Source organism: Epargyreus clarus, unplaced genomic scaffold (assembly GCF_041222505.1).
Source record: "Epargyreus clarus isolate Ecla_fem2 unplaced genomic scaffold, WU_Ecla_fem_2.2 ptg000003l, whole genome shotgun sequence".
Lineage (NCBI taxonomy): Eukaryota > Metazoa > Arthropoda > Insecta > Lepidoptera > Hesperiidae > Epargyreus > Epargyreus clarus.
Window position 1 is genome coordinate 17,263,897 of NW_027332211.1, and position 20,156 is coordinate 17,284,052.

At 35.3% G+C, this 20,156-nt stretch overlaps 1 protein-coding gene across 7 annotated transcripts in view; it reads right to left on the reverse strand.

Annotated features, from left to right (window-relative positions):
* M7BP (Myosin-7a binding protein) overlaps window positions 1-20,156 on the reverse strand; it is a 104,739-nt gene that overhangs the window by 17,974 nt on the left and 66,609 nt on the right. For 2 of the 7 annotated variants that reach the window (XM_073091615.1, XM_073091626.1), the window contains exon 2: window positions 4,679-4,886. The exons of 3 other annotated variants lie outside the window; for them this stretch is intronic. In XM_073091615.1, coding sequence (XP_072947716.1) covers window positions 4,679-4,772 — 94 coding nt within the window. In that variant the 5' untranslated portion in view covers window positions 4,773-4,886. Of the gene's footprint in view, window positions 1-4,678; window positions 4,929-20,156 lie in introns of all 7 variants that reach the window. 2 more of the 7 variants (XM_073091634.1, XM_073091621.1) reach the window with 2 other exon arrangements.

Below are 20,156 nucleotides of genomic sequence, written 5' to 3' on the forward strand. Positions count from 1 at the left end.
GTAGAAAACCGCATTGAGAAATAAATCTATAGTCTAGTCTTTTGCTTAAAGGTATAGTGATTTAACTGACCCTTCGTGATTTAACTGCAGGCGGCTACCGTCACATGATTAGTCACTTATTGTCTAACTTTAACAGTTTCAATGATTTTCTGGTTTGTAGTAAGGCCGGGGGGTTTCAGTTTAGTCCTTAGTAATGCATTCGTGTCTAAAGTAGTGCTTTAATCATATTTGAGTGGACTACTTACATAGGTAAACGACCTGTACTTGGACGTAGGTAGCAGCAGTAATACAAAGAAAAGGTAGTTTTAATGATATTACAACAAAAAAAAAAGAATGGCGATTTTCGAATCGACTGAAAATCGATCGAAATCGATTCCTCAATAAGTCGATTTCGTGACGACATCCCTACCGAGGAGGAGACATAAAAGAAAAATAATACGAAATTTAAAGAAATAAGAATAAATTAGGTACTAAGATAATTAATATTTCTGATGATCTTAACAATCACTTAGGACTAATTAATATTTCTTTATTCATTGCCACGGTATGTATAATGGATGATAAATTGAGAAAATAAATATAAAAAGGTATTGTCATGCTAATACACACGACACAATGGCATTCCGAAAATATGAGCAATTTCTGTATATTGAATCACTTGGTGTACGCAGCCATTGAAAAATAACTCAATATAATTCTATAATTTGTTTACTAAATTAGTGATGATATCATCAGTTATTAATTTAATCTGACTAATTAACAATGACGTTGTCGAATTGTTTCTCTTAAGGCTTGTAAAATTATGTAAATTATTCATTAGGCAGTGCAAAAATGTAAAATGTAATAATCACTTCGTTTTTACAACATACTTACCTATTAAGATCTTTATAGAATTAACTATAGTTATTGTAATCATTGATGTTTTTTGTCATTAGTCGTGTGAACGGTCGTGCGACGGCTCCCGTCGCAATTCGGTTTGGAAGGGACTTTGGTACATCCATTTCAGCCCTTCAGCCATAAATCTTATTAAACGCTGCTAAATCCTGGTTTGAAGGGTGTCGTATACTTCTACAAGGCATTCCAACTTAGTCAAGGATAACATCGCATCTGTAGCCGACCTCAGGTAGGACCCTGATCCTATCTGAGGTTGAGCACAGTTGTCCATGGGCGACAGTCCCTTACCGTCCTTATACCAAATGGGTAGCAATTATGTTTAAATGTTTTAAACGTGCCTATATTGTGTAAAATAATATTTATGGCAGAACCTACCCATTATTATAATCATATCCATTACAGGGAGTTTATTGCATATCAGGCAAGTACAAAGCTGTTTCCTTATAGCATAAAATAACATAGAAATAAAAAAAACTATGCGAAAAAATCTGAATAGCTATGTGATTTATTGCTTTTTATGACATGACTTCATTGCATATCCTGTATTGCCAGTACAGTATGGTATACATCATCAATTCTTAAAGTTAAAATTACATTATTTAACGCTTATTCCACGTCTTTTTATACCAGCAGTCTTTGGACCAATTACACCCAAAAAACTTACAATGCTCTTAGAGTTCAATATAATAATGGTTTCAGGATGCTGATGGGACTACCAAGGTACTGTAGTGCATCAGGGATGTTTGCAGAAGCTCATGTAAACTGTTTTTACACCATGATGAGAAAAAGATGCAGCTCCCTGATGTACCGTGTCCGGGATAGCACAAACAGCATCCTGAAGATGATAAGCAATAGAGTAGACTGTAGATTTATTTCCCATTGCAGTTTCCTACATATAAAATTGTAATGTACCTAAAAAAATTAATTGTAATTAAATAAATAAGTCTTTGTTACTTTAAATAAACAATTACATTATTATTATTATTATTTTAAAAAAAACAAAGGAGTTCATTCATCACAACATAGCAAAAACCCTACATAATTTCTTGGGAAAAGATGTTTGCGCCCGGTAGGCCCTAGGATTTTGTAGATAACGGCGTAGCGTAGGGCCTATGTTTAAGGTTCGTGGCCTGTGCCATAGTCCTATTTCCTATGTCCTATGGATTTCTTAACCTCCAGTATATTGAGTTTTGCTTTTATTGTTAGTATATTATTTTACTCTTGAATGTAATTTTTTAAAGGAACCCAAACCTTTTAAAAATTGATATCGATATGAATCGAAATTATTAAAGTATCTAAACTTTGACTTCCTCATTTTAAGTCTAGCAAATTTAAATTTACCAGAAGGTACATGACTGAAACTTCTTGGTTCTATAAAATTCTAAAGCTGACATTTAGGCACCTGTAGAATTGTTGTAAGTAGTACCAAAATAGTGCAGTTAGCTTGCCTACTGACACTACTTTTTTCGTCAATTACTTTTTGTGCTTTGAGTGGCTGATCATTTAAGTATTTAATTTTTGTGACTTTTGTATTAAAAAGCTGTAATTAAAAATATATAATTTTGGAAATGGATAAATGTTTAAACGCGCAAAAAGTCTGAATTACTGAATAAGACGAAATCGGCCAAATGCGTCATTACTGCGATCGCGGAACTGATAAGTCAAAGCAACGTTAGTTATACGAGTTTCGTGTCATAAAAACTGCCGGGTATCTGCTAATCCCACTAATTAATTGTCTTCTAATTAAACATCTGCATATTGTTACCAACTATTATTCCGCTGGAAATGTTCAGCGTAAACAAAGTTTTTTGTTTATTTTTTGTGCTTCATTATATGATGTCTGCATACTGAAATCATCAAAATGTTGCTTAGGTAACTATAACTGATTTCATCATCATCATCATCAACCCATTACTGTCCCACTGCTGGGCACGGGTCTCCTCTCAGAATGAGAAGGATTAGGCCATAGTCCACCGCGCTGGCCAAGTGCGTATTGGTAGACTTCACATACCTTTGAGTTTTTTTTTTTTTTATAAATCTCTCAGGTATGCAGGTTTCCTCACGATGTTTTCCTTCACCATTTAAGCAAGTGATAATTAATTTCTAATACGCACATAAATTTGAAAATCAGAGGTGCGTGCCTGGGATTTGAACCTCGGACCCCTCGATCGAGAGGCCGCGTTTCTTAACCACTAGGCTATCACTGCTGTCAACTGATTTCAATTGAGAATGTAATCCACAATGACGGATTTTGTATACGTTTCTCGTTCATACAAGAAGAAGAGCGCTTCGCTCACTAGTAGGAACCTATTAGTGATCGAAGCGTGAGACAAATATAAATGCCGCCAGTTCATTTACAATAAAAAAATCAAGTTATAAAAATAAAGAAATATACTAAATCTTTTTCTGTTTACTTTTACATACTTTGACTTACAAAAATTCTTATATAATATGTACGTAATTTCTTAATTACATTATTTTGAGAAAATTGCTAGCTAGTGTTGCGACATTCGTGACAAGTTATTAAATAAATCAAATGACACTGTCATTACAACCTGTTTATTTTTATTTTAACGGGTAAATGACTTGTGATCTGAGTAATGAAGGTGTTTGAAGTATTTCAGGTTGTTTACTGTGCATACATCCTTAATTTTGCGTCGAAAATATTTTTAAAAGTCGTCGACCTTCTTGAATTTTAAGCGCGTAAAAATGTTTTGAAATTGCCGTCGGTATGTGTTATTTCTTTAATTTTTATTGAACAAACATTTAGTCCAACAAGCTATTCTTGATATACCACATAACTATAATTGCTATGCTATAAATAGGTTTAAAATATTTTAAATGTAAACCCGTTTATACATTAAATTGTATAGCAGGGATATTCATTTGAGATGTAAATCAATTGCAAGAAATATAGGTAAGTAAGGTAACATTAACATAAGCAGTGATAGCCTAGTGGTTAAGAAACGCGGCCTCTCGATTGAGGGGTCCGAGGTTCAAATCCCAGGCACGCACCTCTGATTATCAAATTTATGTGCGTATTAAAAATTAATTATCACTTGCTTAAACGGCGAAGGAAAACATCGTGAGGAAACCTGCATACATTATAAAAAAAAATAATAAAAAAAATCTTAAAATGTATGTGAAGTCTACCAATACGCACTTGGCCAGCGCAGTGGACTATGGCCTAATTCTTCTCATTATGAGAGGAGACCCGTGCCCAGCAGTGGGACAATAATGGGTTGATGATGAAGGTAACATTATAAGTTTGGTAAGGGACATAAGAGAGACATACTTGCTACTCAGGCGTTGCTTCTTAGTTAGCAGTAGCAACGCGTTTGTAGTCCATCTCAGGTTGGATTCTAATTTTATCTAGGATTGATTATAGATGTGATTGTGTTAGGGAGTTTCTTCCGCCGCTTCTTCTCCATAACAAAACACCTTGTGAAGTGGTAGTTGTATTGATTCAAAAAGTGCTATGTAAAGAACCTATTTTGAATCAAATCAATCAATCAATTTTTTTTTAAATGGACATTTCAAATCAAATCATTTTTTTTTAATTTGATTTGATTTGAAATGTCCACGTGAGGTAAGGGCCAGGGAACCATCAGGTCGACCGCATGCTCGTTTTCCACTATTATATAAAAAAAGTATATTTAAATTGATAGCTTTAAAAATCTGCTGCCTCAAATTAAAAATACCTTCATTTTCAACATATTTATCTTTGTTTAACATATCTTACGATTACTAGTGACTGTTATATTGATGTCGATTGTAAACTTACCCAAGATCTCTTCCAACCAGTAGCAGGAGATGTACAGGAATATGGCAACACCGAGCCAGAAGCCGATGAGCAGCACGGCTAGATATTCCCACATTTTACACCACTATCTGTCTCATTTCGCACTATGTACTTTTCATGTCTTTTCACTCACTCATTTTATTTTCTTTATAATTAGTTGGATTGAGTTTACATAATATTTGAGGACTGGCTGGATATTTGAGACAAACAATGTAAAAAAGGCTATAAGAAGCTAAAAAGAAATAATACTTTTTCGTTTTTGTTTATGAATTTGGGTAGATATCTACCTGCTTAATTAAATATTGTAATAAAATGTTGAAAACATAAACGTTCTTTTTTTTTTTCAAGTTATACATTTTGAATGGTTTTATTTTTAATGGTAACCTTAGCATTTTTCGGTTTTTGGTTAATTAGTTTGTTGTACAAAGTGTGGCGACCTCCCGCTACTCGTCAAGAGATGGCGCCACGAGTATTCTGAATCACGCTATCGAAGTTTTCTAAACATCTGGTATTTATACAAGTTCCGAACTGAGACTGTCGGAGCGCGGCCGCTCCCCGGGCATGATCACCTAGCCCGGCGGGAGATCTTTGCCAAAAACTAATAAAAAAATCGCTAACTTTAGTTATGATTTAGGTATCACGCCGATTTGAAGGATAAAGAAGGTGGTATGATTATGTGTTGCTGTTATTATTTGCGTCTTTGTACCGTGAAGAATATTGTTCACATCTTTTACGAGTAAGTAATAATTTCCTTATGCAGTTTGCGTTAATTCAACGATTTCTGATCAGTCACAACAATAAATGTACTTTTAAACAATTTTACCAACTGTTACTGTTGTTACCGGTGTAATGTTGATGAAAAGTCGTTTCTCGTTTGGTTTCCATTTCCGCGAAACACAATAACAGTCAAGTAGCCACGTAAATAACTTTTCTAGAAGAATCGCATGTGACATTGAATTAAATTATTGTAAAATACATGCTTATCAGATTTATTGAATTCTTGCCTTTTCTTTATTTGGCTATATGTAATTATTTTTTAAACCACGTTTTAATGTATGATAGTGACATAACGCGGCTTCGCAACAAATATGTAACTGGTAGAGGTGAGTAACGTATAACTTTTAAAAAATTACCTCAGGGTAATTGTTGATTAAGGAAAACATTTAAAAACAGTTCAATAGTAACTACCTTGTATAGACTGGAATATTCTTTAGTGTTTTAATTATATGAGTATATATAGGTATTGAAGATTGATGCACTGACAGACCTTTATATCATCGTGTTATTAAGAAGACCATAAATACTCCAGTTTAAGTATGTTACAGTTATGTTTAACGGGTTTATTTATAAACACTTATAATTTCCTTTTCTCTTTATTAGAGTTAAAGGGAAACATGTTTCATTACAACAATTACCTAACTTAAATATTTATCACGTTTACATAATGTATTTACAAAATTACAAGCATTCAAGACAGGCTCCAATTATCCATTTTTTAGCACGCGAACTCAATCAAACCTGAATATTTAGCAACACACCACAAGGTCGCAAACAAGCTGTTACGCATTCGTTACCACATTGTTAGTCGAATACTCTTCGATTTACGATAATTATTCACAATTCGCTCCCAGTCACACTTCACCAGTGTTTCTCAAACTTACTTCGGCTTTTTACACTTTACACTCTTTTAGAACCCGTTACTGCCTTTTTAGTGCCTCCCAGTTGTCAAAAAGGGGAATGACAGACAGCAGTGGCGGTGCTAAGAGTTAGCGACGAAAAAGATTTTTCTTATTAGGATAACTTGCCTCTAAAATAAGTCAGAATAAAGAAACAATTTCCTATATCGCATTACTGTTTACTGAAGAATATAAAAAAATATCGGCCATCGCTCCCAAAACCCTGCCACACCCCCCATTTTTTTCGGAAACTTACACCGCTCCTTGTTAGCCTCAAGCGGACGTACCGCCACAATGTGGGCGACATTGTGGCGGTACGTCCGCTTTGAGAAACACTGAACTACACAGTTTCGTACAATCGGGTTATCCGCCCAACGCTTACCTTCAGGTCACGCTTATCTGTGCACTGAATACTAAGCATCGGAAATACCCATCCTTGTATCCATAACGCATACTCAGTTATACTTAAACTTGAAAACCTAAATACCTTGGAGTGTGTCGTCCGTTATAATGTTTTGGTGGAAGATCCCGCTTGTGTTAAATTTTAAAAGTGGCAGAATTTATCGTGTTTGAGTTGTAAGGGTGCATTACTTTTCCTGCCGTATCCATAGATTATACTTCGCCGCCTTGAAATTGAATGGCTTCATTCAAACGGCTTATTAGTAAGTTCTTTTTTTGAATTCTTGATAAATAAAAAGATTTTTAGAGAAAATTTACGAATAAATAATTAATACCGCGTAATTTACATAATAAAAAAATAATTATTTGAAATATTTTAGGGGCATTTTTAGCACGGAGACTATTTCAATTCTCAAAACTGGGTACATTTTCTTGTTAGGAGTGAGTAATCTTTACTAATCTATGGCCGTAACATAAAATAACGATGCTATGGTTTGAAGAGTGTGGTAAGTATGGTAAGTCATACAACATATTTCAACGAGGCATTCAACATAATCAGAAAAAGTAGACATGCATTTGTGATTGAATTCAAGTAGAATTCCTTCAATGATTATGAAGTATGAAGTGACAATATGTACCTAATCAGTAAAAGTAACAATCTAATTGAACAATTAATTTTAAACCAGAAGAAACATCTATGAAAACTGCATCATATGTCTATTTATAGACTAACAACTAAATGTAGGTAACATTACCATTTACACAATATTTATGGTTACTCACAATATCAGCTAGAGAATAACATTATTGTATTCAAAGCAATACTTTATGCCAGTTTGTTATTTTGAGGAAAATCTATGACAGAGCGTGCCAAAGATCTACATGGAAACCTAGTTACACATAGCGTACTGGTTTTATTAATGAGATTGAAGTAGGAAACAAGCTTGCAATAACGGAAACTATATACTGGTGTCCATGGATCTATTGAAGCTCTATCCAACAGTACCCAATTGTATAATTCGACATGAAGTAACGTGTTTCGCCCCTGGCTTCTCTGAAGCTTTAGGAGAGACTAGGCGACTTGGGCGTCGAGTCGTGGATGTGTGGTTCCCGGCTGGCTTACATATTAAGCGATCATCTAGTTCTCATATCTCTCCAGTATCAAAGCATCCGTAGTCGGCTTCAAGTAGAACCTCTATTATGTGGTGTTGCAGAATCAGCAACCTCTGCAATGCAGATGTCCATGTATGGCAATGGCCACTGATGGTAAGTGATGGTTCAATACGGGGACTGCGAGTTCGTTTGCTATTTCAACCCAACAAAAAGTAAGGTATACTAATATTTATATCTTATTAAGGTGTATTTTTTTATCGAAAACCGTCAATGAACATAGGCAGTACCACTACTCAAAGCTAGTCCATGTGCCACTTATCATAAACAGCTAAAACATGCTTCGCAATATTGACGTAACAATCTGTGAGTAGATATTACCTAAATATCAATCATGTTGAAAGGGTACGCACTGCACATAGTACTCGATGACCTTTAACCCATTGGTCGATTGTTACGAGTGTTGCCTGCACCTGCATGCGGTCAGTGCGGTTCTCTAGTTGATAAACATGAATTTATAGACCCACTAGTTTTTGCCCGCGGCTTCGGCCCGCGTTTAAAAGAAAATAATATGACATACTAACATACATAAATCTGAAAATTCGTACCTTCATTGGAATGGCAGTAGCGTCATCTGGCAAAAATTGGTCGTATCAACTCTGAAACCTTCGTGGGCTCATGGATGACTTTGCTAAAGATCATCACTTGATCAAATGCATAGTTTACGATTCAATTCTTACTAATTTCGATTAAAATAATCGATTTTTTTGGTCCAGAAGATCGAATCTCCTATTAATTGATCTTAGGTCGCCATCCCTACTTCCCGTGGGATTTCCGGGATAAAAACGATCCTATGTTCTTTCTCGGGTCTCAGACTATCTTTGTACAAAATTTCATTAAAATCGGTTCAGTGGTTTAGGTGTGAACCAGAGACAACCAGACAGACAGACAGACAGACACACAGACGTTATTTTCGGATTTATAGTATTAGTAAGGATAAGGATTGAATGTGGCCAATCAAATTATGTATGACGGCTGTAGGCGTGGGTAGGAAACGAAGAAAACCACTCAATAATTTGTTAACTTACGGAAGCTAATAAGACCTTTCCGGGAGTATTTAAATTAACGGGTGTACAACTCTACTATTATTCGCAACAAACCACAGGCTGTTCAATGTTTGAATTAATTTAATGAATATTTTCTTAACCTATTAAGGGGAATAATGCTTTTTCGGAAAATGTATTCTATTGGCAACAAACTGCTCTCATGTAATGATCTAATTAAATCATTTTACTTACTAAGCAGACCTCATAGTCTTGCACGAAACGTTCTAAATTCGTCATAAGGGGTCATAATTTATTTTGTAATTTTCACAAAGATATAACAGAATATATGGCCATTTATATAAAGAGACATAAAGAGACATAAAAACTAGTCAAATTATTTTGAATAAGTACCTACCATGGCATCTTTTAGTAGCTTTTTTACATTTATAATAATAATCGATAATAATACTTATTACATACATACTTAAATGAAAAAAGTTTAAAAAAATAGCTTTAAAAAGCAAATAACCTCTTATTTAACCTCGAATTTAAAAGATCCCTAACTCGTTACAAAAATATAAAATAACAATGAAAGCTTTACATGAGTCTACTGCTGTTTACTAGAGTAGCAAGCCGCAGCCGCAAGCCGCAGCCGCAAGCCGCAGCCGCAAGCCGCAAGCCACTCTGATCGCGACTCTACCATAACCTAATTGAACGTAATCTAATCTGCGCTGATGTTAACACTCGATTGTTTCCGTAATTTTTATGTAACGCTAACAAGTAACAGTGATTGCTTTTACGTTCCGATGTCATAATACGTTCGGATTCCCATGAGATTTGTTTTCTGGCTATGTAATGCGTAATTGCGTTTTTTTGCGTCTAATTCAGAAATTAGTTGCATTGTTGAAGACGGGTTATTGAGTAACATTTAATTATTTAATTTCATCAAATTTAAACTTCAAAGTGACGTAAGCTTTTAAATATGTAACTAGTTTAATATAGCACTTATACCAAATTCCAGAGGTTACGCATATTTGTATAATATGAAATTATTATACACATTAATACGTATAATAATGCATCCAAAGTAGGAGATGAATATTTATCAATAGACAATATATTTGTAAATGTTATGTCCATTACTTTGCCTTCATACTATAATTCTGTAATTTCATTGCTCAATTTGTTACTTCCATCGACGTAATTGTCTAAACGTACCTAAATTATAAATACTTTATATACACTATTTATCCCTCTTATGTGTGTATTTTAGATACTTTTACGTGATACGTCGATTATATTGATATGTTGGTATTATATCTAAGTTAAAGATATCAGTTACTTTCCATTTCATTGAAGAATGGTGTGTTTATATGTCGGGAACAAAGGTCACACTTTCTCATGGGTGCATCTCCATAGATTTCCTTGTTTACGCCACGCCGTCCGACCACTTTCATTCGAACGGATGTGTTCAGTAACTACGGAACAATGACATTACATTAACGATCATACTTTGTCCTTTAGTACTTTATAAGTACTTATACGTATTGTATTTTGTTTAGTACATATAAATAATATTTGTCAAAAGCAAGTCAATTGTGTTAAAACATGATAAACCAGGCCGAATAATTTATCATGCCGAAAAAATGGAAATCAAAGACGCCATTTTTTTGTATAGGTATTCATTTTACTAAATGTCATATACGCTGCCGAGCGAAATAAATACATACTATAATAAGATTTTGTCGCTACACTAGATCTTACGACACCTCGTATTATGTTAATATCCATCAATCCACTAAGCTACCGCCGGCGTCAATGGGGTAGACAACATACACACGTACAATAACATCCTCCGTGTGTTGCAATCATAGTCATACCTAGTATGAAATGTCATTGGACATACCTATAATTTTTTTCGCTAATCGGGTAACAGGTACCTACATGGGAATCAAACATCATTGAGGACCACATGAGTAGAGTAGCGAGCAATTAGTGAATATTTATTGGTATTTTAATAGATTATTTGAAATTACGCGACATCAGCACTCAATGATCATGAACGTGACAATTATCATTCCTACATTAGATGTAGTAGCAGACGCGTAGATGTGAAAGTGATAAAAGTAGATTAATTACATGTTGATTTCAAGCCAACAAGATACTGATTGTGACGATTACGAAGATGATGTGTGTGTGATTCTTTGCAACTATGTACCAAAGGTGGTAGAGCCCTCTGTTGTTCGACCCTGGCGGCATCACCACAACACCAATTTCTGCCTAATAACAGCAGTGTTAAGCGCTGCTGTGTTGTGCTAATAAAATCTTGTAATAACAGAGAGATTTATCTTTCAAGATTTTTGTAATACAACCTACAACATTAGGAGTACGTTTAACCTGCAGCATTTTACACTATGCCAAAGGAATCTAAGATTCGAAAGCGGAAAGACATTTATTCCTTAGATGAACAACTTCCCGTATTCCCTAAACTTAAAGAACCTTCATGCAAACTACTACATTAGTAGTAACACTAGTAGTACTAGTAGGTATCATATAGGGACCGTCAGTTAAGACTACTTTCGCTCACATCAAGTGACGTGTCGTATGCAGGGCCGGATTTGGGAGAGGGCAGGCGGGGTCACCGCCCCAGGGCCTCCGCAAGAGAGGAGCTATCACAATAGATATAAAAAACATCCATTGGACGGAGCAGCATTCACTATTTTTCAAATTGTATTTTTCGCATTTTACTAATTACTAGTACATACATACTTACGTAATTACTACATTATTCGTTTAAATACATTTTTGAACGAGTTGACGAAAAAATAATCGTTTTATTGGGAACATACTTACGAGCCTCCGCTTTTCCATCGTTACAGGGCCTCAAAATCACCAAATTCGGCCCTGGCCATATGCTTTCACATGGATGTCGATGGTTGCTTAATCAGGAATACCAACCAGTACAGTGACTAACGTGAATTGAGTATTTTAATGCTAAATATGTAGCAAAGGACCTTGGAGACCAGGTGTATCTAAGTAGTAATTGCTGTGTGTGAACATTTCTTGGATATAGACTTTTCTTGGATATAGACAAGAATGAAGTCGATTTCTGATTACTGTTGTAATTCTAAATATATATAACTCAAAGGTGACTGACTGATATAGTGATCTATCAACGCACAGCCCAAACCACTGGACGGATCGGGCTGAAATTTGGCATGCAGGTAGATGTTATGACGTAGGCATCCGCTAAGAGAGGATTTTGAAGGGGGTGAAAATATTACTTCGTATCGCGAGCGAAGGCGCGGGCAAAAGGTCGTAACCCATATAGACGTTTGTTCAAGTTTCTATCTTAAACACAGGAGTTCTACATAGCAGCTTTACAGCAGCGATATATTGTATATAACAGCAGTAATAACAGAAGTTGAACAAAGGGTTCGTTAATATCGCTTCAGAAGGAATTACTACCAGCACTTACCACTCGTAAGCAAAGATTCAATTGATTGATTCGTCAACAGTTAACACAAAAGATCATTAAAGGACATCTAAAGTAACAGAGAGTATTTTTCAGAATAGAGTTTAGAATTGGGCTATCTCTCGACGCTCAGTAAAGAGCTTCTTTCAATCGATAGATATAAATATATGAAGTCTAATATAGACATAGATACATATTGTTAAGCTTAACACTGACACCATCTCGGATTGATTGACATAAACGAAACAGATTATTACCATACTAATCGGTAAGTCGATGACAGTTTTCCTAATGTCCGGTTAACAGTTGATTTTCTTTGATTTGATTCAAATGGACATCCGTAGGAGTTTTTGCGATTGCGGTAATTTCCGTGTTTACTTTCCGGTTGCACTAGAACTCGAGCTGGTGCCATGTTAGGGCCTAACGCGACTTCACTTTCATATCACCGGAGACATGTTTGTGACATAAGTATGTACTTATCAATCATGTAGTGTCATTACGTCTTGTTTCTAAATTATTCAATTACGGATCAGTAGCTATTAGCAAGTGTCAACTAGATGATATGTCTGTCGACTTCAATTATGGTTCGTGGTTTTGGTAAGTTGAGGATGGGATTAAAGGGTACAATTTTGTGTGGACGGTGGCATAAATTACTCGCCGCCATTTTAATTATTTTTAAAGCTGTGGGGTATAATTAAATTACTTTATTTAGATAGAGGTCGTACCATACCAAATAAAAAAATGATACCCATTATATGGCATGGTACACACAAAGTGGCACATTGCTGAGTTGTTTGGAAGTACAAATAAGCATTTGTAACTGGTAGTAGAACCAGTAAGAATGGGTATCACTGCCACACCTATTTCTAGCGTGAAGCAGTTCATGCATTACCGTATACCAATTGGCTTAAATATGAGGCGACCAGCCTAGCCCAATGGAGCAGCAACGCACCTGTAATTGACCCCAGGTAGAACCTCTGTTCCACTTAACATCAGGTGGACTGCATGCTCGTTTGTTACTTATTTTTTTTTATAATATAAGAGTAGCAGACGAGCATGCAGTCCACCTGATGGTAAGTGGCTACTGCCGCCCATGGACATCTGTAATCAACCCCAGATGCGCCGCTACCCCTGAGGACTAAGCTGAAACGCCTCGGAAAAGTCTATCTCCCTTACAACCGGAACACAGCAGCGCCTAACACTGCTGTTATTAGGTAGAAATAGGTGTGGCGGTGGTGCCGCCGGAGTCGAACCACAAAGGGTTCTACTACCTTCTAAAAAGAAATTTGCTACCCCAATAAGGTTCTATCTCCAAGTCATTCAAATTCCAAAAGTTGCGCCGTAATTGTAAATCATCATCATCATCTTCATCGACCCATTACTGTCCCACTGCTAGGCACGGGTCTCCTCTCACAATGAGAAGGATTAGCCCGTAGTCCACCGCGCTTGTCAAGTGCATAATGGCAGACTTAACATACCTTTTGAATTTTTTTTTATAAATCTCTCAGGTATGCAGGTTTCCTCAGTTTTCCTTCACCGTTTTGGCAAGTGATAATAAATTTCTAATACACATAAGAATTGTAAATAATAATTTAGAATTCTTGCTTGTTTTAGTATCGCAGTTTCCTGTAATAAAGTACATATTACTCGTGTGTCCTACATTTCACTCACGATGACACTAAGCTAAGTGATACATAACCATCGAGTTTAAGTGCGTGAGCAAACATTATCTAACTGGTGTTGTAACTGACAAGACACTTAACGAATGATGGGAAATGAACTTTTTGGTGTAGGTATCTACAAACCTTCTATCATAAGTATTTATACGTAACCGTCGCTAATAAAATTATATTTTGAAAAATGAATACGCACGGCATTACGTCAGGCCAAGTTCAGATCTAACGCATGGTGTGTGTATTAAACGAAATCTTTTAGCATGTCGTGCGCAGTTTAACAGGGTCAATTCTGCGTTAACCTTATTTTAGTTAAAAAACGATATAACACAGCGATAAAAAACCCATTGCCTTTACCCGTCAATGTCAAATTTGGGAATGGGGGATGCAAGGACAGTTTTACATTAATACAGTAGACATGCAGCAGTGATAGCCTCTAGGCTATGGCTAGGCTAAGAAACGCAACGTCTCGATCGAGGGTTTCGAGGTTCAAATCCCAGGCACGCACCTCTGATTTTTCAAAGTTATGTCCGTATTAGAAATGAATACTTGCTTAAACGGTGAAGGAAAACTTCGTGAAGAAACCTGAAGAAATCTTAATTAAAAAATTCAAAGGTATGTGAAATTTGTCAATTCGCACTGGACAAGCGCGGTGGACTACGGCCTAATCCTTCTCATTCTGAGAGGAGACCCGTGCCCAGCAGTGGGACAGTAATGGGTTGATGATGATAGTAGACATACAGATGTTTATTACGACATGCGTGACGACGGCCGTACATTATTTATAACTTATCCACACTTGGTTTTATGAATAAAGATAATATCTAGATAATTATGTTCAGTGTTTTATCTTTTAAGCTTATGTTTTACGGCAATTTACCTCAAAGGTGATTGCTTATTCGAATAGGCAAAAACTGGCTACAAAATATAAGGATAATGTTTTTTATTGGTGAGTACAATGATTTCTGATGATCTCATGCAATACGATACGTAAGTCACATTAAATACGATGATGTATCGACAAGGTCCGTTTTTTTTAGTTCCAACACTTTAGTCGTTGACGTAATTTTTTTATATTTTTTTATAATATAGGAGTAGCAGACGAGCATGCAGTCCACCTGATGGTAAGTGGCTACTGCCGTCCATGGACATCTGTAATCAACCCCAGATAGGATTAGATATACCTACCTGAGGTCGGCCACAGATGCGCTGCTACCCCTGAGGACTAAGCTGGAATGCCTCGGAAAAGTATGTCTCCCTTACCACAACCCTTACCCTTCAAAACGGAGCACAGCAGCGCTTAACACTGATGTTATTAGGCAGAAATAGGTGTGGCGCTGGTGCCGCCGGAGTCGAACCACAAGGGGTGGTTCACCACCTTTAGAAACGTAAACGTAGAACGTAAATCTGTTTTAGAAGTTTTCGTTTAACTTGCTTTAGTTTGTATGTAAATGAGTCGCATCTATTAATTGAATTTAGACCAATTAACCCCGATCGATTGAGCTGAAATTTTGCAAATCCAATATGACGGAAGTCGCAAATTGGTGGTGAAATATTGTTTGTTCCCTCCCACTATATGAATATCACACGAAAATTGTCCCCGCTGTTCCATACTTCAACTGCCACCGGGCCATGGGAAGCCCTTCACCAGCCCTTGCTATTGGAAATATTTGTAAAATATGTGACAAACATACAACAAGACTTACCCTCAGTTTAATTAAGTTTTCTTTTTATTTGATTTATGTTCGGTATTTAATTTATTACATAAGTGTATTTTCCAAACCAGAGGAACACTAGGAAAATCGACAGACCTAATACATTATCGTGCACCATCAAATTATAATAAATAATAATATTTAAATCCGTTATTATTTTTAAAGAAGTCCTAAACAGATTTTGTATATAAATTTCAGTGATTATTTAATAGTTAATTAAAAATATGTAACAGGATCAGGTACCAATTATACATGTTAACTTTATTTTATCGAGCTTGATGGTTCTAAGCTAATGTAAATGTTAATTATAATTAATCTCAAATAGCATTGCTTCTTGTAGGTACCTACTTAAATTGTACTTCTTATGTAGATTTGTTTTTACCACATACTTAATAAAATGAAGAAACTTCGAGAAATAACAGCAAAGTACCTATTTATATGATTAATTGTAATTAATTCACCTCCTGATCTCATCTCCTTTAATTAAATATATAAGGAAATCACAAGACCATAACCTCTATAAATGGAGAAAAAATATATTAAATATTTCTTTATAATCTAGGCGCACATGTAAGTAATCTTTACGTATAAAAAAGTTAAATATATGTATTTAAGATACAATGTATGAAATAAAATATTCATTTTGTTGTGGGTATAAAAGTAAACTTGTAATTTTTAAGTTTTTAAAAATCTTGAAATTTTTAAGAATTGTTTAATAAATTTCGTCCGGGTATATTTTGCTTGCGAGGTTTATTTTGGACAGTTGACAGATTATTTTTTTCTTTTTAAACGCAACATAGACTTTGGCCATATAATCATTTTATTTTCATAGACTTTTTATAGATATCTACAATGGTATCAGTCCTCCAGCAAATTATAGTTTCATCAAGCATAGACTAGATAGTAAACACAGATTTTAAAACAAATTAACATATCTTATCTATGGATCCCAGTTCTTCGAGAAGTCTTTCTTGTCAACGAGAAACTTCATAATAAGACAATGGTAGATTTTTTGCGAGAAATTGAGAATATTACACAAGTGCATTGTGAGATCTGGGAAAGTGGCAATTAATAGCGAGTTGCATGTCACTGTTATGTTGACTCGAGAAATGGAGTGAGATTTGGGGTTTCTACTGCTAATAGAAAGCTGGAAGAGATTGATATGTCCCAATTTTATGCTATTATTTTTAAAGTCCCTTTCTGCACCCGCAGCCCTACAATAGATTACTGTGTCGTGGTTGTCATTATACACACAGACGAATACACAAACACCCAGACCCAGAATAGAAATCTAAACTCGTAATTTAGATGTCTGTTTGGATGGGAATCGAACCCGGAATCCTGTACCGGTATGGTGACCGCTCTGCCACGTGGATCGTCATTATTAGAGATCATAGTGTAATAATATGTATTGACGTTAGTCTTTTCAAAATTAACGCATGAATTTAATACAATGCAGTGCAATTACATACGAATGTTAGAATAAACTACAGCATGTATGGTAAATGAAAACTTTTGAAATAATGTTCATAAAAGCGAATGTTTCATAAGAGCGAATGTTTCATATTATTCTGAAATTGATTATTTGAGTTTACCGGCACTTAGCCAATGCGACCTATGACTTAAATTATTATAAATTCTTAGACCAGAGACCAGTAATGGGTCAGAAAAAAAAATGAAAAAATTATGTTGTACCTTAGGTGACTTAGGTATTGCACTCTGGTATGATGTAAAAATCTAACAATTACACAAATAGTTAATAACAAACAACGTGTAATTGTCTTATTTTTTAATCTAGATGTGTGTAGTTGATTGCGTAATTCCAACGCGAAATGTTGGTATTTATTTACGACATAATTACATATGAAACCGACAAACACAATAAATGATCCTGTCAGAAGTTTAGAGACGTGCCGCTATAAAAACTTTGATCACGGAATATTCGATGACAAAAAACTTACTCGTTTAATCACTATTCACTACGAAGTATTTTCAAAAGCACGAGCGATCATCGATAACATAAAATCAATCGGTAAATTGGAGACATCCAAAAAACAACATTGGCAACATAAAAAACGTTTTTTTGAAAAATATAAGAGCGGTTGTAAGCAGTAGAGGAGTAGAGACACAATTTTTGGAATTTGTCCATTTTAGCAGATGCACATCTCCGATGATAAGTGACTACTGCCGCTCATGGCCATCTGTAATCAACCCCAGATAAGATTAGATTCCTTCCTGCGGTCGGCAACAGTGCATCGTGGCAGCTGCACCTGGCCCTAGAATGCATCGGAAAAGTATGTCTCCCTTACCACACCCTTTATGGGCTCAAACACAAAACTGCGATGCGACGCGATGCGAATTCGCAACGCAGAAAATTGCGATGCGAATTGCTGCGATGCGATATCGTGCGGCGTAACGTCTCTCAGGGTGACCAACAACAACAACCACTGTGCGATGCGAATCAATTCGCAAGTTCTTGCGATGTGTCGAGGGAGCTCGCAGTTTTGTGTACGAACCCTAAAGCAGAAGACAACAACACTGCCATTATTAGTCCGAAATACGTGAGGCGGTGGTACCTTTGGAGTCAAACCGCCAAGGGTTCAACCTCCTTAGCTAGTAATTTAAATATAATACTAAAATAATAGGGTAAAGAGGAATACGTACATCGTAGGAAACAACATTAACTTAATAACATATAACGTATAACGGTTAAGATGATACTGTTAACATATCATAGTGTACAAAACAAGCGTGTTTAACGTGGTCACGATGGACCCATGCTGATGGACCAACTATATGTTTTGTCCATGGTCTTTCAAATCCGATTTCCAAAGTTAATAGCAGATAGCTTGTCTGAATATGTAATTCGATCTGCATTGTCTCATGCCTGTGAATTAGAACCAAAATGTTATTTTCATGACATGTACCTCTTTAAGAAACTTTCTTTATGCCTGTTAGACAGGGACTAAGCTGGAATGCCTTGGAAATATATGTCTTTCTTATAATAGCCGATCCTTCATACCAGAACACAGCAGCCCTTAACACTGTTGTTATTAAGCAGAAATAAGTATGGCGGTGGTGCCGCCGGAGTCGAACTACAAAGGGTTCTACCACTTTTTGTCTTTTCTGCAAATTTTAATATACCAGATATGTAAGAACTGATTATTATTATTTAACATTCATAGACCGTATTTGCGCAGGGTCGAATTAAACTTGTTATTTCAAATTCAGTCACATTAAAATGGCGGAGGAAAAATACGAACAAAAAGTATTGTAATTAAAGATCACGTTTACACTTGATCTTTGGAATGTACCTACCTGTTGGTTGGATTTTAATAACGGATGTGTATGTTTTTATTAATCCCATATCTGTTTTAAGCATCAGTTTATACTTGTTGTAAAAAAATTGCGAGATTGTATTCATAATCATAGTGTTGACTAGTTAGTTAAAAGTGTTTGGTTAAGATTTATTTCTATGAAATATTAATTCGCTTCATTTTAGCTTCTCTTAAGTTGTAGAGTTATAGATAACTATAACTATTACTATAACTACTAATAAGGAAATTAAGCATTATAGTTTCTAGAACTAGAAAATCAAATATATTTTTTTATTATGATTATTTCTTTTAATTAATTTTTTTTTTTTTAATTAATTAATTAATGATGAAGGAGATTATTATGAGGAAACCTGAAAAGTTAAGAACTCTATACTATTCTCAAAGGTATGAAGTCGCAAAGTCGAAGATCGCAAAATCACGTAAAACATAATATGCTGGATAACTTATATTTGTTTTAAAGTTGTTAAGATAACATATAGCTGTTGCTGGGGTGATCTTATGCTTACAGTGACGTCACGAGAGAATATATAAAAAGTGTGTAACGGTTGGTTAATACGTAAGAGTTTATTGAGAATCTGTTGCTACAAGATATTAATTATCTGTTGCAGTGGAAATAATGAAATATGTATTCGATTTTGAATTTTGAAAAATGAAAAGTCACTCATTTAATTCAGTGGAAAATACAAACCAGTCGTGTAATTTGAACAAATACAAAAAAACAACTGTTTAACCATAGATTAGTAAAGATTACTCGCTCCTAACAAGAAAATGTAACCTTTTGACAATTGTCAATGTCAATTATTTTCATGTTTGAAAAATATTAAAAAAATGTAGTTTTTTGATCGTTAAGAATGGAACGATATTTCTTCGCACTTTTTCTTCGATTTCGTGTCTTAACTGCGCATGTCGGCATTGTCCCGTATAAATTACACCATGACAGCTATTAAATGTCTGACAGAATTGTCAGCCGTTTAAGCCATTTAATGGCTTCCTTCAATTACAAGGCGGTGAGATATCTATACTTATAT